Raw genomic sequence first — 24,359 nt, 5'->3', positions numbered from 1 at the left:
TCATTTCCTAATCTAATTCCCGCAGCATTACCCGATTTAATTCGACTACATTCCATTATCCTCGTTTTGCTTTTGTTAATGTTCATCTTATATCCTCCTTTTAAGACACTGTCCATTTCGTTCAGCTGCTCTTCCAGGTCCTTTGCTGTCTCTGACAGAATTACAATATCGTCGGCAAACTTCAAAGTTTTTTTTTTCTCTATGGATTTTAATTCCAACTCCGAATTTTTCTTTTGTTTCCTTTACTGCTTGCTCAATATACAGATTGAATAACATCGGAGAGAGGCTACAACCCTGTCTCACACCCTTCCCATCCACTGCTTCCCTTTGATGCCCCTCGACTCTTATAACTGCCATCTGGTTTCTGTGCAAATTGTACATAGCCTTTCGCTCCCTGTATTTCACCCCTGCCACCTTCAGAATTTAATAGAGAGTATTCCAGTCAACATTGTCGAAAGCTTTCTCTAAGTCTACAAATGCGAGAAACGTAGGTTTGTCTTTCCTTAATCTATTCTCTAAAATAAGTCGTACGGTCAGTATTGCCTCACGTGTTCCAACATTTCTACGGAATCCAAACTGATCTTTCCCGGGGTCGGCTTCTACCAGTTTTTCCATTCGTCTTACTAAGTCGAATTACTGCACTACGCCAGGCAAAAGGAAGTCCGGCACGATATTACGAGGTATCCCCTGACTTTCATCACCTGTGTGTGTATGGCTGTAAACAGGTCAGTGTGAGGGACGACTAACATTTCTCCCGTGGAGCTTACCACTCTTACGCGGCCTCCAGCTGAGGAGACGCGGCGTGTCCGCGGTCGCATAGCGCCGGCGCCGCGGACCGTGACGGGGCGTCGCCGTGGCCGGCAGGGTCATTGCCCCCGCAAGGTCCCGGCCTTCCCCCGGCCTTGACACGCCGCTCGCATCGCCTAATCGCACTCCGCCTGCTGACCTGCCGGTCAGCTGCGCCTCACGCACCAGCCGCTGCCGTGTAGCGCGCCCCGACTGCGGGAACAGTCAGGCTCGCTGTACCGCTACTCTTTCTTAACGCTTTACTGATTCACCTTTACTCTTGCGTAGAGTCGTAAAACTGCTGTAGGCTACCGTAGAATCCCATAAGTTCGAGTTGGCTACCGTAGTTTTCTTAGTAGCTACAGGCAGTTAACGTCGTACCAGTGTTACCTGTACATTAGCTGTGTTGCATACCTATAGCGGATTATATCATAACGATTGCATTCTTTACATATGCGATGGAGGCGCTGAACTGTTTACAAACTGACTGAGGATATACACTCCTGGAAATGGAAAAAAGAACACATTGACACCGGTGTGTCAGACCCACCATACTTGCTCCGGACACTGCGAGAGGGCTGTACAAGCAATGATCACACGCACGGCACAGCGAACACACCAGGAACCGCGGTGTTGGCCTTCGAATGGCGCTAGCTGCACAGCATTTGTGCACCGCCGCCGTCAGTGTCATCCAGTTTGCCGTAGCATACGGAGCTCCATCGCAGTCTTTAACACTGGTAGCATGCCGCGACAACGTGGACGTGAACCGTATGTGCAGTTGACGGACTTTGAGCGAGGGCGTATAGTGGGCATGCGGGAGGCCGGGTGAACGTACCGCCGAATTGCTCAACACGTGGGGCGTGAGGTCTCCACAGTACATCGATGTTGTCGCCAGTGGTCGGCGGAAGGTGCACGTGCCCGTCGACCTGGGACCGGACCGGAGCGACGCACGGATGCACGCCAAGACCGTAGGATCCTACGCAGTGCCGTAGGGGACCGCACCGCCACTTCCCAGCAAATTAGGGACACTGTTGCTCCTGGGGTATCGGCGAGGACCATTCGCAACCGTCTCCATGAAGCTGGGCTACGGTCCCGCACACCGTTAGGCCGTCTTCCGCTCACGCCTCAACATCGTGCAGCCCGACTCCAGTGGTGTCGCGACAGGCGTGAATGGAGGGACGAATGGAGACGTGTCGTCTTCAGCGATGAGAGTCGCTTCTGCCTTGGTGCCAATGATGGTCGTATGCGTGTTTGTCGCCGTGCAGGCGAGCGCCACAATCAGGACTGCATACGACCGAGGCACACAGGGCCAACACCCGGCATCATGGTGTGGGGAGCGATCTCCTACACTGGCCGTACACCTCTGGTGATCGTCGAGGGGACACTGAATAGTGCACGGTACATCCAAACCGTCATCGAACCCATCGTTCTACCATTCCTAGACCGGCAAGGGAACTTGCTGTTCCAACAGGACAATGCACGTCCGCATGTATCCCGTGCCACCCAACGTGCTCTAGAAGGTGTAAGTCAACTACCCTGGCCAGCAAGATCTCCGGATCTGTCCCCCATTGAGCATGTTTGGGACTCGATGAAGCGTCTTCTCACGCGGTCTGCACGTCCAGCACGAACGCTGGTCCAACTGAGGCGGCAGGTGGAAATGGCATGGCAAGCCGTTCCACAGGACTACATCCAGCGTCTCCATGGGAGAATAGCAGCCTGCATTGCTGCGAAAGGTGGATATACACTGTACGAGTGCCGACATTGTGCATGCTCTGTTTCCTGTGTCTATGTGCCTGTGGTTCTGTCAGTGTGATCATGTGATGTATCTGACCCCAGGAATGTGTCAATAAAGTTTCCCCTTCCTGAGACAATGAATTCACGGTGTTCTTATTTCAATTTCCAGGAGTGTATAAAGGGACGAGTAACCTACGGATTGTTTTTGTTCCACATATTTATCCTCTTGTCTGTTATTTAAGAATAACAGTAGCAAAACTTAAATTGTCAAAGTTTAATTCAGGTTTTATTCGAAGATTGTTGATTTGTAATGTGAAATAGAGATAGTCTGTAGTAAAAATAAAGAAAACAAGACAGATTTATCATACAGTGCAATTACCTCAACGAAAACGTAATATTAGAAGAAAAAAAAACGCAAAACCAAACTACACCACGCATCGCGTCAATACTTCGTCGAACTTATATAAAATATATTTCTGTTACTCACAAGCAATTTTCGCATTCATCATAAAACAGGAAACAACTAACTTTGATCACGATGAAGGACGTTCTACTGAGTACAAAATAACAACATTAATTATAAATTCTTTTATGTCAGTGTATGTAAGCTGTACGTAAATCAAACGTATTTGCTTTGATTACATAAAAGCGCAGAAGTTACGGGATCAACTAATTTTTATTACTTATAAAACGAAATTTATATTCTTTAAGGGTATACACTGAAGCGCCAAAGAAATTGGTACAGGAAAGAGTATTCAAATACAACACAACACAGAATACGGTGATGCCGTCGGCAACGCCTATATAAGAAAAAAGTCTCTGGCGCATTTGTTAGATCGGTTACTGCTGCTACAATGGCAGGTTAATAAGATTTAAGTGAGCTTGAACGTCTTGTGACAGTCGGCGCACGAGCGATGGGACACAGCACCTCCGAGGTACCGATGAAGTTGAGAGTTTCCCGTACGACAATTCCATGAGTGTGCCGTGGACATCAGGAATCCGGTAAAGCATCAAATCTGCGACATAGCCACGGCTGGAGAAAGATGCTCAAAGAACGAGTCCAATGACAACTGAAGAGAGTCCTTCAGCGCGACAGAACTGCAAACCTTAAGCAAATTGCTGAGGATTTCAATTCTGGCCATCAACAAGTGTCAGCGTACGAACCATTCAGCGAAACGTTATCGGTATCGGCTTGCGGAACTGAAGGCCCACTCGTGTACCTTTGATGACTGCCGCACACAACGATTTACGCCTCGTCTGGGCCCGTCAACGCCGGCATGGGACCTTTGATGACTGGAAACGTGTTGTCTGGTCGGACGAGTCTCGTTTCAAATTGTATCGAGCGGATGGACATGTACGACTTTGGAGACAACCTCATGAATCCATAGACCCTGCATGGCAGCAGGGGACTGTTCAAGCTGGTGGAGGCTTTGTAATGTCGCGGGGCGTGTGCAGTTGGAGTGATATGAGGCGCCTGATACGTCTAGATACGTCTCTGACAGCTGACACGTACGTAAAAGTTCTGTGTGATCATCTGCATCCATTCATGTCCATTCCATTGTGTATTCCGACGGATTTGCGCAATTCCAGCAGAACAATGCGACTGCCCACACGTTCAGAATTGCTACAGAGTGGCTCCAGGAACACTCTTGTGAATTTAAACACTTCCGCTGGACATCAAACTCCGCAGACATGAATGTTATTTAGCATATCCGTGATGCCATGCAACGTGCTGTTCATTTTTGGTTTTCATTGTTTTGAAACCTTTTTTTTAGTTTTTGCACACCACACAATTCCAAAACAGTGTGTGGTAAGACTATGAACTGATTTTCTGAACTACCGGTTGTTGAAAGAGGAAAATACAACTGACCACGCGAAAGAAAATGATTCAAATGGCTCTGATCTCAATGGTACTTAACATCTGAGGTCATCAGTCCTCTAGAACTCAGAACTACTTAAACCTAACTAACCTAAGGACATCACACACACCCATGCTCGATGCAGGATTGGAACCTGCGACCGTAGCGGTCGCACGGATCCAGACTGAAGAGCCTAGAACCGCTCGGCCACACCGGCCGGCCACGCGAAAGAGTTTTCTGAATGTTTAGCTGCCCTGTTATTATATTAAAATCGGCTGTGAAGAAGAAAACAAAACAGAGTGTAAAGTGGACGCATAAGACAATATCTAGACGTGAAAATAACATTGACAAAAGAAATTAGGCACAACCAAAATATAGTATGATGGTATCAAATGATGCCAACCGAGTGCTTGCAGTGGCGAGCATTACTTTTTAACCAAACGGAAAGACGGAATACGGGATGGAAACGAAGAGATGGATAGTTCTTTTAAATTCCTTTGGTTTTGGTCTATGCCGGTTCCTACGCCTTGAAATAGAAGAAGAAGAAAAAAAGAGTCACAATATATTTTCAAGCCATTGTAATTCTGTAATGTTTTAATTTCTTCTACAGATCACTAGAAGATGCATCACTATTGACTCGAGCCTTGAAGTGAGTTCTTATTAAATGTGTTTTAACAGCAAGTGTTGAAGATTTTCATTCACTCCCCCCCCCTTGACCCTGCACCCCATCCTTGCCTCTTTCTTTCCCACATCCCTACCTACCTGGCCCTCTTCAGCGCGGCCCCGCTCATCTCTCCCCTCTCTTCCCCTCCCTCCCTTCTTCTGGTCTCCCTCATCTCCTTGCGCCTGGCAGATCCTACGTTTTGATCATCTTCAGTGTGCCACATCAGTGTTGTGTTTAGTGCTGTTTCTCCTGTGCGTCAAGAGGTGTGATTTTAATTGTGTACTACGCCTTGAGGTTCGCCGTCAGTGTTTATTATGTACTACGCCATCCGTCGATACCTTTTATGCTCCAGTCATACAGTGCCTTGTGTTCTTTTAATTGTCGTAGTGTGTGGCTTTTTGTGTGTGCTACTTTTAAACAGTTTTTTATCTCCATTTTACAGTCACCCAGTTTTTGTCTATTGCCTTCCATAATGTTCCCCCTTTTTTATATCTCTGTTCACCATATTCTCTCCTGTGTTATTTTTAAATGTCTTCTATTGTTTGTTCTATGTCTTTCGGCTGAAGAGGAGAGCATATGCTGCCGCCAGCCCGCCCCGATGGGGGAGTGAAATACAATAAAGAAAAAAAAGATTTTCATTCACCATTATGTGTAGAAGCGCTAGCCATTGCTGGCTATGCCCTTCCTCGATGATAAGGAAGCCCTGTGTGTGCTAGACTGCCACGTGGTGAGAGCTGGTGTGCTCGTGTTGTTGCAGGTGGGCGACATGGAGCGCCCGAGGCGGCTGCCGCGGCCGCTGCTGCTGCTGCTGCTGCTGGTGCTCGCAGCGCTGGTGGCTCCACTGCGCGCTGGCCCGCTCCAAGGGCCCCACGCGGACCCCGAGGTCGACGGCGAGGAGTCGCGCAAGGTGCTCGGTTCCAGGTCAGTCCGCGGCACTTAATCTCAGCACACACAAGTACTGGGTGCTTTGTATGCGGCGCGGGCGGATTTAGTCCAGACGGTTAGGAGTCCCTCCGTAAAGAAGAAATACACAAAGCCGTCCTCACACGCAACGAGAAAGTGTTCGTGGACGTGGAGCTGGTCGAGTTTAGTGACGTAGCATTCTATAGCGTGAAACACAGAATGAACCGAGTCATATTTTTGCTTTGTGGAGAGAAACGCGGCCAATGATATCCCAGTGCGTGATCTACGACACAACCAGAAATTGCAAGACGCCAAATTGAATTTTATCATTTTCTATTGAAGCCTATTTTTGGTGGATTTTACGTTATAACTTAGGTGTTATTAATACTTGCTGTTTCAAAGCACCACAATACTAAGCAACTCTCGAAAACGCGTTGTTATTGGTACGATTAGTTGTAGCAAAATATGGGGAAACTTCATATTAGTGGTTAATAACTTTCTTGTTTTGCTTGTTTTCATATTATAATCTGGGTGTTATGAAAGTATGCCGTTGCATTGAAGATGTATCAACCAAACGCCTTGGTCTTGATACAGTTTGTTATAATTAATAGGTTGGCGATTTGAGGCTTCAGAAAATAGTACCGTGAAAGACATGATACTTTGTTACACAAGATAGACGTAGTGTACTTCATAGAGGCGTGGAGTTACAGTGTGTCGTACAGTTGGTTTGTGTCGCATTATATCCAAATACTTATCTAATCATGAAACTTACTGGCAAATTAAGACTGTGTGCTGGACCGAGACTCGAACTCGGGACTTTTGCCTTTCGCGGGGAAATGCTCTGCCATCTGAGCTACCCAACCGCAACTCACGCACCGTCCTCACAGCTTTACTTCTGCCAGTGCCTCGTCTCCTACCTTCTAAACTTTACAGAAGCTCTCCTGCGACCCTTGCAGAACTAGCACTCCTGAAAGAAAGGATATTGCGGAGAGATGGCTTAGCAACAGCCTGGGGGGTGTTTCCAGAATGAGATTTTCATTCTGCAGCAGAGTGTGCGCTGATATGAAACTTCCTGGCAGATTAAAACTATGTGCACAGGCTGTGGCTAAGGAGTGCTAGTTCTGCAAGTTTCGCAGAAGAGCTTCTCTAAAGTTTAGATGGTAGGAGGCGAGGTACTGGCAGAAATAAAGCTGTGAGGACGGGGCGTGAGTCGTGCTTGGGTAGCTCAGTTGGTAGAGCAGTTGCCCGCGGAATGCAAAGGTCCCGAGTTCCAGTCTCGGTCCGTCACACAGTTATAATCTGCCAGGAAGTTTCATGCAGAGTGAAAATCTCATTCTGGACTTTTCTAATCAGTTTCGTATTTTGTAATATGTTCCAGGACTTCGTAATAACGAACACAACTATGTTACATAGTGTTCGGTGTTAACGATTTTATGCAAATGTAAGAGCACTCCTTCTCAGATGTAAATTTGTTCGATTTCGTGAGCATGCTAAGCAACATGGACCAACAAGCTGTAAGACTGTTTTCTACGTCGCTGCCTGATTCCGTCGCAATTCACTATTTATTTACTCATCCAAAACCTAGATTTTGCGATACATAATTCCTAGGTATTATTTCTAAGTATTACGCAAGTGCACACACACACACACACACACACACACACACACACACACACACACACGCACACACACATTAAGTACAGAAAATGTGACAGTAATATTGCAGTAAAGAAACTATTTTTTTGGGGTTTACCTACAGGAGAGTTTTCAGTAAAATACGAGGGTAATCCCAAAAGTACATAGACCTGTTTATTTCAACAATAGTTTACATCACTTTACAGCTTGAACATTTGGCTATTTTTTGACATAATCACCATTTCGGTCGATGCATTTTTGTAGACGCTGTGGCAGTTTTTGTATGCCCATGTCATATCAGCTCGCCGCCATGCTGTTCACAAAGTTATGAACCTCTTCTTTCACCTCGTCGTCGGAGATGAATCGGTTTCCAGCCAAATGTTCTTTTAACCTAGGGAACAGGTGATAGTCACTGGGCGCCAAGTCAGGACTATAGGGTGGGTGGGTGATTATGTTCCACTTAAACTGTTGCAGGAGAGCAATGGTTTGCCGAGCGATGTGTGGGCGAGCGTTGTCATGGAGAATGTGTACGCCTTTGCTCAACATTCCTCTTCTCCGGTTCTGAATTGCCCTTTTGAGTTTTTTCAGAGTCTCGCAGTACCTGTCAGTGTTAATTGTGGTGCCAGAGGGCATAAAGACGACCAACAATACCCCTTTCCGATCCCAAAAAAAACGGTTGTCATGACTTTACCTGCAGACTGTGTTTGAATTTCCGGGGCTTTGGCGAAGAAGGATGCCGTCACTGGCGTGATTGTTGCTTGGTCTCAGGTATAAAGTAGTATGCCTGGGATTCGTCACCCGTGACAATTGAGTCCAGAAAGTTGTCCTGTCCGGCTGCAAGGCGGTGAAAAATGCGCGGGAAGCATTAACTCGCTGCCGCATGTGGTCCTCAGTCAGCATGCGCGGCACCCATCTTGTGCACATCTTCCGGTAGTTCAATGATTCCGTTCAACACTGTCTCCTCAGAAATTTACGGTCTCCCTCTCCTTTGTTCGTCGTGAATTTCGGTTCGACCAGCTGCAAACTCTCTACACCACTTACGAACATTTTTGACATCCATGCAGGACTCACCATACACTTCCGTCAATTGGCGATGGATTTCAATCGGCGCAGTGCCCTTTGCGTTCAAAAACCGAATAAGTGCGCGCAATTCGCACTTGGCGGTAACAACCAATGGGAGCTCCATTCTCGACGGCTGCCAAGCCAAGACTGAGCGCCTCAGCGCGGCGTGCGCATGTTCACACACAGCGCGTGAAGCACTCTTCATAACAGTGTGACCAACTGCCACACAAACAGAGTTCTGTACTTATAAAAAAAAAAATTGGCCTTCCTTTGGAATTACCCTCGTATTTTACACTTTGTTGTTTAAAATCATGTATTTCTCATGTTGATACTGAATAGAAGCAGTGGTCTATTCAGGATGGCCTTAGCGTTTACAAAAAAGTGATAAAGATAAAGTAACTTTTATCTTATGTAGAAGTCTACCATAAATTTGTATCACACTACCTGTAGTGTAGCTTTCATAAGCTGTTGTCTTCACGGACTGGACATGAAATTTTCCTTTTTGCCTTATAACATCTTCACGGATTCTGCAGTTTTTATTTATGTATACAGACAAAATAACATAATTAGCACATGGACAAGGTATGAAATGTGAGTTTTAACCGAGCTACAGTAGCAATTTTACAGCCTTCAATTTCCGTGAATAAACTGTGTGATATCCAAGCCAGATATAGCCAATGACTGCCGCTGGAGAATGTTGCAGTCGTACATCATGATGAACAGCACCATTCGTGTGATGCAACAGCTGTTTTCTAAGTGCACACCAAACACAGTGTAAAGTACGTTTGGCGTGCTTAACGATTAGACACGTGTCCCAGGTGGAGCTAGCTTAGCTATCATTTCATCAAAATCACCTCTTAATAGCAACATAGATACATTACCAGTGTGTGTTCTTGCATTTTCTGTAGGAACGAACAGTTGTTAGTTCTCTTTAAAAAAAGGCTCCAATATGTCAGAAGTTCTACATATACGTCTGAGTCTAAAATCCGCAAGCGATCTTACAGTGATTGGCAGAGAATATTTCCGATCCCACTGTTTGATTTCCGCCAGCCCCGCCCACCACCACCTCCTCCCCTGACTCATCCGTTCGCGATTAGCTCGTGGGAGAACAGTCACTGTCGGTGAACATCAGTATTAGGTCTAACGTCTCAGACTTTCTCGCTGTGGTCATTTCGTGAGAAGTATGTGTGCCCGGCTCCTCCTGGAACGTACTCTAGCGGAATTTCAATAGTAAACCTCTCCGAGATGCGCAACGCCTCTCTTGTAGCGTTACGATTTATCGAAAAACGATCGATCCACTAATTCATGTGCTGCACCGGTAACACACCACACTCATGTTCTACAAACCATGCATGTGAATCACGACGATTTTCAGAAGTAACGGCAATGGGCAGGAACCTTATTTGCCTATCGTAACCTTTCTCCTTGGTATTTGTTCCCACGTAACACCAGATACCGCACTTCAGTTTCTACTTTTATATGCATCAATTTCTATACTTCTCATCTACCTTTCGGGGAATAAAGTAATACGAAGCCTAAGCTTCTCGAAAACAGCATGGTTCTGAGAACTCCTAGCCACGTTACAGTTACTTGCCTGAGAGCCCCTTTATGTGGACGGGCTGGGGCCCTGACCGCCTGCACAGAACATTCCAGCAACGTAAGGTCTGGCCGTCCCTCCCGCCAGCACCAAATCCGACACTTTTTTGGAATCCACATACAGAACGGTAAGCCGACAGAAAACTGAGTAACGCAAGGCAGATAGGGAAACAGCCCCTCCACTACGAAACTAGTAACGAAATCTGACTTTCCCAAACGTAATAAGAAACGACAGAAAAGAAGAGCATTTCTCTGTTTTATGCGCTCGCTGTAGCCATAGTCTGCTAACCGGTGTTCACTATCACAGTTCAAAGGGAAGTACTGGTAACGGCGAGTGCACGCTTCGATTTTGTATTGAGTAAATTATGGGAGTGTCACAGCTGTGAGACGTTCTTGCCTATTTATCCCTTAAGAGGGGACGTTTGTGAAAAAGTCACGTTATTTAAAACATGCACTAAATCCTTAATTTTGGAGACAAGGAAATGTAATTTTGTACCACGCTCCACAAGTTCTTTAATGCCGCTACGGCGACTTGCGAGTGAATGAGGTTGAAATGATGATGAAAGACACACAACACCCAGTTGCAGTGAAAATTCCTGACCCCACCGGGAATCGAACCCGGGACCCCGTGCGCGGAAAGCGAGAACACTACCGCAAGACCACGAGCCGCGGACAATGGGGTAATAAACATGTGTGAAAAAATGAGTCTCGGTTCTCGTTGATCAGCTCTCATATACTTATTAACATTAAAATCAAGGTATCCGTGGGACGTTAAAAGTGAGTGTGACAGTTAGTTATATAGCACGAGAAGGATGTGGAAAGGGTATCAGTAACAAACCATGACCTCATCTCCCCTTCTCCTCCTCCCAGAACATGACACTGGACCCACACCTGGCCGTGCGTTAAACACCCTATGAGGGTATATCAAACGAGTACATCGTACACACTCGTGTTCGAGAGTAGCAGGGTTGAGATTCCCATCTGGCCTTTCTTAGTGTTCTCTCGGTTTTCCAAAAACCACTTCATGCAATTGCAGATATCATTAACTCGATAAGGTTGAGGACGATCTCCCGCGCCCCCCTTGTCCAAGAAGAGCTTCCGTTTCGACGTCACAAGCGTTAGACGCAGCGACAGCACGGCGTTATGTTCAAACAGTGAGAGTGCGTTCTCTCTGGGACGTTAGGCTACTTTCACACTGCCGGTTTAGTCGCCGAGGTTCAGCCGTGTGGCTGACCCGCTGGAGTGCACTGCCACAACGCTACTGACTTGCGCGATTAAGTCGCCGAGAGTGCGCCTGAATCTCCACATAATTGCGCGAGCCAGCTGTGAAATGAATTCTAAAGAGAAACTGTTGATTTTTGTTGTGTTACTGGAAGGAAGACAAGTGCCAAAGAAGCCGAAAGACATTTTGTTTTGTATAATATATAAGTCATTAAAGGAAATCTCATCAATTTTTTAACTACTTAAGAAAGGAAATAAGAGCCGTATAGCTATGGTGGCTGGCATACTGCGACATCTATGTTCAGCTGTCTTATCGGAGAAGGTTTTCTTCTTTGTTATTCGCTAGCTCAGTGTTACAGTATTCAGCCTTCAAAGGGAAGACTGCCCGTGTTGTCGGTTCAAGTCTTGTTGGAGACGAGATTTATGTCATCCCACAAAACTTTATGCGAATAGAAGTAACACCAGCATCCTTCAATGAAGTATAAAAATTCTAAAAAATAAAAGCTCATGTGGGATTAAGAAACTTCGAACAGATTTCTGAAACGTTGTCAACTTAATAAGAAATGTATACTTATATGCATATGGTGTCTGTTAATGTCCGAAAGAACAGACACCATAGCCATATAAGTATACAGTTCTGGCAATACCGGCCACGACCTTCTTCTTCTGTGTGGATGCTCACATATTCCCCGAACTCTTACGGGAACTTGGTAAGTATGTCTTCCACGAGTAATGAGTGTGTTGGGGTGAGACACTACGAATGTAGTGTGTGGACATACAAGGTGAGAATGTGGGTCTCACGGGAGGTGTGCGCGAGATAGGCCCTGCAGCCACGCTATCCTCTGTGCCGGATTCGAGTCCCGGTCGGGCCACACATTTTCATCTGTCCCCGTTTACGTATATCACCGCCCGTCGGCAGCTGACGGAATTAATATAATTCTAATTTAAAAAATGTTCATAGTGATATATACAATGCATCACTGGCACAGATAATTTTTCCAAACGGATTAAAATTTGCTGGTGTTAACCACTTCATAAGAAAGGTGACAAGACAAACTGAAACAACTATTATCCAGTTTCCTTGCTAACATCTTTTTCCAAAATATGCGAAAAAGTAATACACTCAAGATTGGTTGCACACTTAACTAAAAGAATTCACTAAGCATTTCACAATTTGGATTCCAGAAGGGTTGTTCGACTGAGAATGCTATTATACATCCACTTATCAAATGGAATAAGACTTAAATGATAATATATCCCCAGGTGGTTTTTTTGTGATCTCACCAAGGCTTTTGATTGTGTAGATCATGATCCTCTCTTAGAAAACCTCGATGATGGCTTTACGCAAAGCTGGTTTGAATCATACTTAACAAACGGAATGCAAAAGATTGGGCTAAATAATTCAGACAATGTCGGGAAGGTAAAAAAATTTTATTCACTGGGAAAAAAAATCACAAAGTGAATCCCAAAGGATTCAATTTTGGGTCCACTCTTATTCCTTATATAAATGAATCACCTTCCATATAACATTCTACAAGCAAAATTGTACTTTTAGCAGACGATACTAGGGTTATAACAAAGCAGCGAAAGAGTTGGTACACGACATTTTCCAAAGAATTGTTAAGTGGCTCCCAGAAAATGGACTACCACTAAATTTTGAAAAGAAAAAAAAACACACACTACATTCATTTCTGTACAACAAATAGAGATATGCCAACCATCGATGTAACACATAAATAGTGGTCACTAAAAAGGGTAGAATGCCCCAAAATTTTGGGAGTACATATTGAGAAAAACTGAAACTGGAAGAAGCATGTTACTGATTTTCTCAAACAATTAAGCCCCTTTTTCTCTTCGTATAACTGCTAATCGTGAAAACAAACGTATCAACCTCCTGACATATTTTGTATATTTCCACCCATTAATGTCGTACGGAATAATTTTCTGGGATAGCTGAAGACTGATATTGATTGCACAAAGCGAGCAGTTAGAATAACATGTGGTGTTCACCCACGGACGCCATGTACGTACCTAGTCAAGGAGTTAGGCATTTTAGTTACGCCGTCATAATACATGTATTTGCTAATGAAATTATTCATAAATAGTCCATCAAATTTTGAGAAGAACATACCTACATCACTAGAGGGAAAAATAACCATTATTACCCACTGTTAAAGCTGTCAGTGGCTGAGCAAAGAGTTCAATATGCAACAACAAAAAATTTGCTGATTTGCTCAATAATACAAAATGTGTGGCAGTAAAGCAAGTTTTAAATATAATTTAAAATCGTCTCTTCTGGACAACTCTTTCTATTCCACTGAAGAATTTATACTTAAAAACTGGTAGCCAGAAACAATAATAATAACAAATATTTGTTAAATGTAGTTGCATGAATATGAGGAAAAATAATAATGTGTTCCTCAGTGTTAATACTAATCATGTATACATAACCTGTGCACTGACTCATTCCACATCATTTCGATAAAAGAATAGTTCAAATGACCTATGGAACATCTAACTAAGTAAGTAATCCTCTGCGCTCAATGGCCGCTTTCCTCGTGGTTTATGAGACCTCCGTAATAAGCGTGTCTGACGAGTATAGGTGATTGTAATGGATGTGGGTACAGTTTGGTTTCATGTTTCCGTTGTATGAAGACGAGAGAAGAGAGACAACGAAAGGCAGTGTCGGCACATGGCCTACTCCTCTCGACCAAGAGTAAGCCGGCCCGAATCCTGGACGTGGAAGAAATTTTCAGCGCCAGTTGGCCGGCAAGGAGAGGGGGAAGGTGGTGGTGTCGTCCACAGCTAGATTACCAGGCTCTGTGTCAGAGCCCTCTGCTAAACTCCAAATCTCTTGGCAGTGTCTCATGGAGTGAAACTGTCACACTCTTGACAGTGATTCGTTCGTCTAATGGACACGGTGAACTCGGCGGTCTGCCTTGAGTCACCATCGGGTATCAATCTCTACTTCTATCTCCCATCGTCACCAACACCAACAAGAGACCAATCTCTTCACGCTCTCATCGGGTCACCTAATTTGGAAAGATGCAAAACACAAGATTCAACTATCACTTTTCGGGAATGGAGGATGTTTTGTAAAGTCAAGAAGAGGTTAGGCGGATATTGAAACCATCGGTGGGGGGGATGGGGGGAGGGGGGAGGGGTATATGTCAGCTAACAATACGATACGACATCACTTGCTTCACCCTAATTTTGAATAAATTTCCATTTCTAACATAATATACATAAACGTCTGTGGCACAATCTTCGAGGTTTTGAGCTAATAAGGCAAGGTCGTCAGCAAAGGCTCAAGAAATTTCTTGTTAATAACTGCATTATACACGCTCCAGTCTCATTATATTATTCGATGTCTAGATACAAATTCCATTCACGGACTGTAGGTGGCAGCACTAACAGTGGGGTATTAAAGTGTGTCTGGGAGACGCGGAAAACAGTGCAGACGTTGTCGTAATGTGGAAACAGAGCGATTTATCAGACGTCCAGAAGGGCATAATCATCGGTTTCTGGGCCAAAGGCGAAAGCATATCGGAAAAGGCTAAGTTTTTAAGTTTTTCGAGTGCCACAGTGGTTAAAGTACACCATGCATGGCAAAATGGCGCTATCCAAAACTGGCGCTGACGCAGCTGTGATGCACAACGGGCCATAGATGACAGGCGTGAACGGCGGCTGCGGAGATGTGCATGGGCGAGCAGACGTACAACTATTGAGCAGCTCACTGCTCAGAAGAACCATAGGGCTACCAATGGTGTCTCCTCAACGAACGTCTGGCTAACATTGCTGCGTATGTTCCACAGCAGCAGGCTCCTGGTTCTCGCACCCATGTTGACTGCTATATATCAGCGACAAAGACTGGACTCTGCACACGAGTACCGCAACTGGAATCTACTGAATGCCGACAGGTGACATTCTCAGATGAATCCCGGTGGACACATGGCAAATGCTCTGCAACAGTCGTTGGAAAGATCCAGGCCGGAGGAGGGAGTGTTATGGTCTGGAGAATGTTTCTGTGGCATTCCCTACGTAATATCGTCATGATTGTCATTATTGGAGGCACAACGGATCAACACAGGTATTCATCTATCCTTAGGGCCCATGTCCACCCCAACATGTTGCTTGTTTTTCCTCGGCACAATGACATCTACCAGCAGAACAATGCAACGTGTCACACAGTTAGCAGTGTACGTGGGTGGTTCAATGAGCACCAGGACGAGTTTACCGTGCTCGTCTCCCCACCAAACTCTCCCAATTTAAACCCAACCGAGTTTCTGTGGAACTTCTTCGATCGGGCTGTTCGCGACATGGATCATCAACCGAGAAACCAAGCGCAGCTGGTCACGGCACTGGAGTAGTCATGTCTCCAGTTCTCCGTTGGTACCTACTAAAACATCACTTGTAAGTAGGCTGTTTAGGTTTTTTTATTGGTAACGCCGCCGCCACGTAGCGCTCTGTATGAAAATCACTGGGTGTGCCATGTGCAGTCTGTGGCTGGTTGGCATTGTTGTAATACTCGCCATTGTAGTGTTGGGCAGCGGCTGCTGGATGCTAACAGCGCGTAGCGTTGCGCAGTTGGAAGTGAGCCGCCAGCAGTGGTGGATGTGGAGAGAGAGATGGCGGAGTTTTGAAATTTGTAAGAATTGGTGTCATGAATTGCTATATATATTATGACTAGTGAGGTAAATACATTGTTTGTTCTCTATTAAAATCTTTCATTTGCTAACTATACCTATCAGTAGTTAGTGCCTTCAGTAGTTTGAATCTTTTATTTAGCTGGCAGTAGTGGCGCTCGCTGTATTGCAGTAGCTTGAGTAACGAAGATTTTTGTGAGGTAAGTGATTTGTGAAACGTATAGGTTAATGTTAATCAGGGCCATTCTTTCGTAGGGAATTTTGGAAATCAGATTGCATTGCGCTAAAAATATTGTGTGTCAGCTTAAGCACATTCGTGTAGAATTTTTCTAAGGGGACGTTTCACACTGACTCTCTTCCTGCACGTCCGCGCTGCGAAATGTGGTCATTCAGGCTTTTGACAGGTGCTCATATTTATATGACTGGACCGTGTACAATAGAAAGTTCCTTAACCCTGTGCTTCAATAGGAGACAGATTAAACTCATGACAGTTAATGACTAGCCACAGGAGGTTCAGGAAACAAGGGCACAGGGTGGGCTAGAGGAAGGAGCCCCTAAGCGCAGGCTTTGTGGTGCAAGGGATGAAATCGCACCACATTTAATCTGCCAGTGCGAAGGATTAGAGTCCAAAAGACCCAAAATACTTGGGTCATTAATTTCTGAAGAAATCCTGGCGAACGGAGATCTAACAAAAGTTACTCCAACAACCGTTTACTTGCCTTCTCTAGAATAACAGGGAGATATTCCGCACAGTTTCTGTTCTAGCAACAGGGGGCTAGGACCACTGTTGTCTTGCCTCTCTTGTTAAATGAAATCAACACACAGCTGCGTTACGTATTTATTTCATTCTTGGCTTTCTACTTCGGTCAATTCCAGACCTTCCACCAGTCGCCTGTATGTAGAGAAGAGACGAAATATACGTGAACTTTATTCAATGACCATACTTAGTGTCTTATTCATACACACATTACACGTGTATTATACATAGAATGTCACATAATTATATAAAATTTTTCTTGCAGACCTTTTAAACTGTGTGTTTCACAACTACAGTGCTTAACCATCCTGATATGTTTTACTACAGTATAACATGTGTAATACCGAACATTGCCTCTGTTTTGTAAAGCCGGCTGCTGTGACCGAGCGGTTCTAGGCGCTTCAGTCTGGAACCGCGCGACCGCTACGGTCGGAGGTTCGAATCCTGCCTCAGGCATGGCTGTGTCTGATGTCCTTAGGTTAGTTAGGTTTAAGTACTTCTAAGTTCTAGGGGGCTGATAACCTCAGATGTTAAGTCCCTTAGTGCTCAGACCCATTTCTGTTTTGTAATTCAAACTTTAAAGTGCCAGATCAGCGGTTGGTACGTAGTCTATTGCTGCTATCGTTCAAATATCTCAAATTAAGAGCTAAAATATTTCAAACAGTTAAGCTTCAAAATTCACATATTCGACTATACGATATTACAGCAATCTCACTATAAACTAAACAATGGTGCTACAATCAGATGTGCATGTATTTGTATTAGGTTCATCTTAAATGACAGTGGTGGGCGGAGTGGCCACCCTGTTTGAGGCGCCATGTCACGGATTGTGCGGCAGCTCCCGCCGGAGGTTCGAATGCTCCCTCGGGCATAGGAATGTGTGTGTGTGTGTGTGTTTGTGTGTATGTGTGTGTGTGTGTGTGTGTGTGTGTGTGTGTGTGTGTGTGCGTGCGTGCGTGTGTAGGGACCAATGACCTGAGCAGTTTGGTCCCTTAGGAATTCACACACACATTTTTAAATCGCAGTGAACACATGTTCCGTTTTTTTTTCGCATTTATGTTTTCTACTCATAGTCCAATTATATTAATAACACAAACATAGTCCAACCATAAAAGACAAATTGTTCTGCAAACATAGACCAATTACAAAGAGCATGTTGTACGTGTATGTACCAAATTGTTTTACAAACACACTCCAATTACATAAAGCATGTTGCACTTCAATGTACAAAATCCAACTATGAAGTTATAGTCTACGAGATTAGTCGTCTAACAATGTGTTTATTTTACAGTGAGCACCAAACGTCAGTAAAGCAATGCCATTGGAGACTTGTAGATTTTAAGGGGCGTCTTGGGTATAATACATGGTATACTGTAGTAGAACGTTTCAGAACAAGAAAGCATTGAACTGTGGAATACACAACTGAATAGGTTCTGTAAGTATTTTTTATGTAATTATGTGAAACTCTGTGCATAATGTACGGGGTGTCTCCCCTAAGAATCGTCAGGCGCATTTTGTCGGGTATTTCGGCAGATATTTACGGTTTCGTTTTTGCATTGGGTAGCTAGAGTCTCCGCAAACAAACACTGCTCATCAGGGCTTTCATGTGATTCCCTGTGTCGGCGGAAAGCGTCCGTTTGTTACCTGTTGTGAACAAAATTATTTTTGAAGCGAAATTTTACGTACTCATTCGATAGAGCGGTCACAGGAACACTAGGGAAAATATGCCTGAATGCTCTGAAGAGAGACATCCGGTATGTATAGTACATACTGCGATATTAATTTTGTCGATGTGTGTTAACAGGGACAGTAAAACACAAAGAATAATCAGTACTCTAGCAATGACTGAGTAGCGATTCTGCATGGCGGCGGCAGTCAGCACGGGCCAGGGAGCTGCTCAGTCGCTGCTGGAGTGCTGATTATTCTTTGTGTTTTACTGTCCCTGTTAACACATATCGACAAAACTAATATCGCAGTACACTAATCTGGAACTATTCTATCGAATGAACACGTAAAATTCCTCTTTAAAAATCATGTTTCCCGTAACGGGAAACAAACTGATGCTTCCCGTCGCGCCTGCGCGTCGCGGCCGGGCGGAGGGGCCGAGCGGTTCAGAGGCTACAGTCTGGAACCGCACGACCGCTACGGTCGCAGGTTTGAATCCTGCCTAGGGCATGGATGTGTGTGATGTCCATAGGTCAGTTAGGTTTAGGTAGTTCTAAGTTCTAGGGGAATTATGACTTCAGCAGTTAAGTCCCACAGTGCTCAGAGATATTTGAACCATTTTTTTGCGAGTCGCGTGGAAGACGCGATGAGCACCGTTTGCACCGACTCCAGCTACACGTTGCTAAAACAAAATTCCAAATATCTGTCAAATCACTGGGGCAAACATGCGTTAGTACTCTGAAGAGAGATACCTGGTATTTATAGTATAGCTCATGTATGAATAACCTTTATGTGACGTTATCTGTAGTTATTGTATAGTTTTTGTGTATAGTCTGTTCTCTTTTGATATAGATGACCCATGGAAGGCCCGCGGCTGACCGCTATCGGTAGTCAAGAACAAAATAATCATTGCAAATGGTTCAAATGGCTCTGAGCACTATGGGACTTAATTTCTGACGTCATCAGTCCCCTAGAACTTAGAACTACTTAAACCTAACTAACCTAAGGACATCACACACATCCATGACCGAGGCAGGATTCGAACCTGCGACCGTAGCGGTCGCGCGGTTCCAGACTGCAGCGCCTAGAACCGCTCGGCCACTCCGGCCGGCAATCATTGCAGTGTATATCATGCAATGCAGCTCTTGACATTTCTAAAAGTTGTCGAACACCGGCCACACAAATTACACTCATGCTTATAAATTAAGGATAAATGCAGAATGTGGTACCACACAACGTGGCACTACACAGAATGGCGCTAATTGCATAGGCACATAGGGAACACACACGACACAGATCTGTAAGTCCATGGTATTGGTGATAAGTTGAGAAAACCATCCCGAAACACATGTGCTACAAAACGCCACTGTTTCCTGCGCATGTACCCCGACACCAGTATGGGATATGCTCACTATGCACACGTGCACAGCCCGCACAACGGGTTGGCATGGTCTGGATCAGATGGTCGAGCAGCTGCTGTTGTATAGCCTCCCATTCTTGCACCAGTGCCTGTCGGAGCTCCTGAAGTGTCGTAGAGGTTTGAAGACGTGCAGAGATACGTCGTCCGAGAGCATCCCGGACATGCTCGATGGGGTTTAGGTCTGGAGAACAGGCAGGCCATTCCATTCGCCTCTTAACTACTGTTTCGAGGTACTCCTCTACGATGGCATCTCGGTGGGGCCGTGAGTTATCATCCATCAGGAGGAAGGAGGGACCCACTGCGCCCCTGAAAACGCGGACATTCTGGTACAAAATGACGTCCCGATACACCTGACCTGTTACAGTTCCTCTGTCAAAGACATGCAGGGGTGTACGTGCACCAATCATAATCCCACCCCACACCATTAAACCACGACCTCCATACAGGTCGTTGGTATCTGGTTCCTGGTTCACACAAGATGAAAACCCGGCGAGAATCACTGTTCAGACTATACCTGGACTCGTCCGTGAACATAACCTGGGACCACTCTTGACACCAGGCTTTACGGGCTCTCCTGTGACGGGGGCTCAGTGGAATGCATCTTGCAGGTCTCCGGGCGAATAAATCATGTCTGTTCAGTCGACTGTATACTGTATGTCTGGAGACAACTGTTCCAGTGGCTGCGGTAAGGTCCCCAGCAAGGCTACCTGCAGTACTTCGTGGCCGTCTGCGGGCACTGATGGTGAGATATCAGTCTTCTTGTGGTGTTGTACACTGGGGACGTCCCGTACTGTAGCGTCTGGACACGTTTCTTGTCTGCTGGAATCGTTGCCATAATCTTGAAATCACACTTTGTGCCACACGGAGGGCCCGTGCTACGATCTTCTGTATTTGACCAGCCTCTAGTCGCCCTAGTATTCTACCTCTCATAACGTCATCAATATGAGTTCTTTGAGCAATTTTCAACACACAGTCATCATTAGCACGTCTGAAAACGTCTGCACACTTACTCGCTGCACCATATTCTGGCGTGTACCAACACACCTCTGTGTATGTGGACTGCTGGCAGCGACACCGTGCGACGACAGCTGGTCAAATGCACCGCATGGATACCCCGAGGTGATTTAAACCCGCAAACCGCCCAGAAGAGCGTTGTTTCGCCATGTATCAGCATTACCCTTAATTTATGAGCGTGAGTGTATAATTTCTTTTTCCTTCCTTGTATTCCTTTTAATTCCAGAGCTGTTTTCCAGATTCTCAGTTTTTTCACCGAGACAATATTAACAAGATCGGTAAAGGTCTTTTCTCTCGCCTGATACTAGCAGTAAGGAGCTAGCCAGGGTATACATCGGACCTTTGTGGAAGCCCCAATCCCGACTGGAGATGTCTTTCCAGATGGGAACGAAATAGTGAGTGTCTCTCAGAAGTTCACTCGATCGTGGTATAATCGTACAGAATATTTAATAAATATGACATTTCTTGCTCTGATGATTTACAAATGGTTCAAATGGCTCTGAGCACTATGCGACTTAACTTCTGAGGTCATCAGTCGCCTAGAACTTAGAACTAATTAAACCTATCTAACCTAAGGACATCACACACATCCATGCCCGAGGCAGGATTCGAACCTGCGACCGTAGCGGTCGCTCGGTTCCAGACTGTAGCGCCTAGAAACGCACGGCCGCTCCGACCGGCGATGATTCACATTTGACGTCTAAAAATACAAAACGTCTCCTGCTAACGAAAGGGTCCTTTGATGAAGTTATAACAACAGTCAGTTCAGCTTCCAGCGGCCATAATTGTTCCACGAGGAAGTCATAACGATGGAGGCGATACGAGAAGCAAGTTTGGGGGAGAGCGCTACTCTCGAGTTGCGAGCGCTTTCTCGACAGGTTCCCGCCAGAGAGAGGTGGGTGGCAGGGTGTGTTTTTGCCGCTGCTGCCGTGACCGCGCGGCCCGGAAGCACGTCCAGCGGCGATGCTATCCTCCCTCTCGTGTCCTCTCGCTGTCCTTATCGCTCTCCCTCTCACTCGCCTCCCCGCCTGGCTCTCGGAGCGGCTGCGGATGGCTCATCTTCCCTCCTCCTTGAACTTTCAGTTTCAGATTCTTTCGCCACACTTCTCGCTGTATGGAGCTCATCGCCTGCGCTGCAGCTGTGCACGTTAAGTACACGATTCTCCGCGATTAGCTGGAGGAATGCTGTTACGCAAGTAGCAATGTCTCATTTCGTTTCCTTATTAAAGAAAAAAACCGGCTTCACATTTACCATGTCTTGCAACGCTGCCATACTTAAATAAAACATGGTTCACGTGTCCCACTTATTTATCTTAATTATTGGCTCTTTATATACACACTCTAAGACAAAAAAAAGGACGCACACCAAGGAATATCCGAATGGGTCGAAAATGCCACATGTAATGTACATGTGGCAAACAAATGATTACAATTTGAGAAAAATTGGATTATTTACTCAAGAGAAACATCTTCACATATTGAGTAAGTTAACAACACGCTGGTCCACCTCTGACCCTTATGCAAGCAGTTATTCGGCCTGACGTTCATTGACAGAGCTGTGGGATGTCCTCCTGAGGAATACCGCGCCTAATCCTGCGCCTAATCCTGCATTACTTCGTAAAAATCCCGAGCTGGTCGGAAGGCCCTGCCCATAATGCTGCATTCTCAATTGGGGAGAGATCCGGCGACCTAGCTGGCCAAGGTAAGAATTGGCAGACACGAAGACTAGCAGTGGAAACATTCGCTGTGTGCGGGCGGTCATTATCTTACTGAAATGTAAGCACAGGATGGCTTCCCATGAAGGGAAACAAAACAGGGCGTAGTAAAACGTCAACGTACCGCTGCGCTGCAAGGGTGCCGCTGCTGGGAACCAAAGGAATCCTGCTATGAAATAAATGGCACCCCAGACGATCACTACAGGCTGTCGAAGCGTATGGCAGGCAACAGTGGGTTTGGTATCCCACCGGTTGAGCCGTCTCCAGACAACTTTTTGATCTGTATTATCATTGACTGGAGTAGAATTATCTTCAGTGGTCAGTCCGGCTTCGAACTGACCAGCGGAGACGTATCTGGAAGCGTCCCAGGCAGCTCTAGGACACACAAACTGACTGTCACCCACCATACAGCCCGACAACCAGGATGGTCTGGGGTACCACTTTATTCCATAGCAGGATCCCTTTGGTTCCCACCGCGGCGCCCTTACATCGCAGTGCTACGTCGACGTTATTCTGTAAGTAGGCTATTTAGGTTTTATTATTGGTAACGCCACATAGCGCTCTGTATGAAAAATCACTGGCTGTCCTGTGCGCAGTCTGTGGCTAGTTTGCATTGTTGTCTGCCATTGTATTGTCGGGCAGCGGCAGCTGGATGCGAACAGCGCGTAGCGTTGCGCAGTTGGAGGTGAGCCGCCAGCAGTGGTGGACGTGGGGACAGAGATGGCGGAGTTTTGAAATTTGTAAGAATTGGTGTCATGAACTGATATATATATTATGACTATAAAGTTAGCTGGCAATAGTGGCGCTCGCTGTATTGCAGTAGTTCGAGTAACGAAGATTTTTGTGAGGTAAGTGATTTGTGAAACATATAGATTAATGTTAGTCAGGGCCATTATCTTGTAGGGATTACTGACAGTCAGATTGCGTTGCGCAAAAAAATATTGTGTGTCAGTTTAAGCACAGTCGTGTATAATTTTTCAAAGGGGAGCTTTCAATTCTACGTCTCGCTTTCCTTCCCTTCATGGTCAGCCATCCTGGGCTTACCTTTCATCAATATAGCGACCGCTCGCCCGGCGAGATTTGCTACTAGTTGTCTTCGTGCTCTTCAGACCCTACGTTGGCTAACTAGATTCCCGGATCGTCTCCCAATTGAGAACGTTTGGAGCATTGTGGGCAGGGCCCTCCAACCAGCTCGGGCATTTTGACAAGCTAACGCACCAGCTGAACAATACTTGATACGATACCCCTCATGACGACATCCGACAACTCTGTCAATCAATGCCAAGCCAAATAACTGCTTGCATAAGGGCCAGAAGTTGCGTGTTCACCCTACGGCTTTTAAATGGCTCTGAGCACTATGGGACTCAACTTTTGAGGTCATCAGTCCCCTAGAACTTAGAACTAGTTAAACTTAACTAACCTAAGGACATCACACACATCCATGCCCGAGGCAGGATTCGAACCTGCGACCGTAGCGGTCTCGCGGTTCCAGACTGCAGCGCCTAGAACCGGCCGGCTACGGCTTTTATGACTGCGTAATCTTTGCCGGGGCACTTTTCACTGAGGTGTCTGAATGTCTATGGAGGAATGGCAGCCGATTCATCCTCAAGAGCCGAAATCAGAGAAGACAGTGATGTCGCACGTCGAAGTCTGGAGCGAAATGGGTATGCTAGCTCGTCCCT

The 24,359-nt window shown here is 45.6% G+C and overlaps 1 protein-coding gene across 1 annotated transcript in view; it reads left to right on the top strand.

The window, feature by feature from the left end:
* Positions 1–24,359, top strand: part of LOC126269044 (serine-rich adhesin for platelets-like) — a 342,253-nt gene that overhangs the window by 225,370 nt on the left and 92,524 nt on the right. The window contains exon 3 of the mRNA XM_049973961.1: positions 5,801–5,964. Within this exon, the coding sequence (XP_049829918.1) occupies positions 5,810–5,964 (155 nt within the window). The 5' untranslated portion in view covers positions 5,801–5,809. The remainder of the gene's footprint in view (positions 1–5,800; positions 5,965–24,359) is intronic.

The sequence above is a fragment of the Schistocerca gregaria genome, chromosome 1 (genome assembly GCF_023897955.1).
Source record: "Schistocerca gregaria isolate iqSchGreg1 chromosome 1, iqSchGreg1.2, whole genome shotgun sequence".
NCBI lineage: Eukaryota > Metazoa > Arthropoda > Insecta > Orthoptera > Acrididae > Schistocerca > Schistocerca gregaria.
Note: the sequence above shows the minus strand (reverse complement) of the source record. Positions and strands in the feature narration are given on the sequence as shown.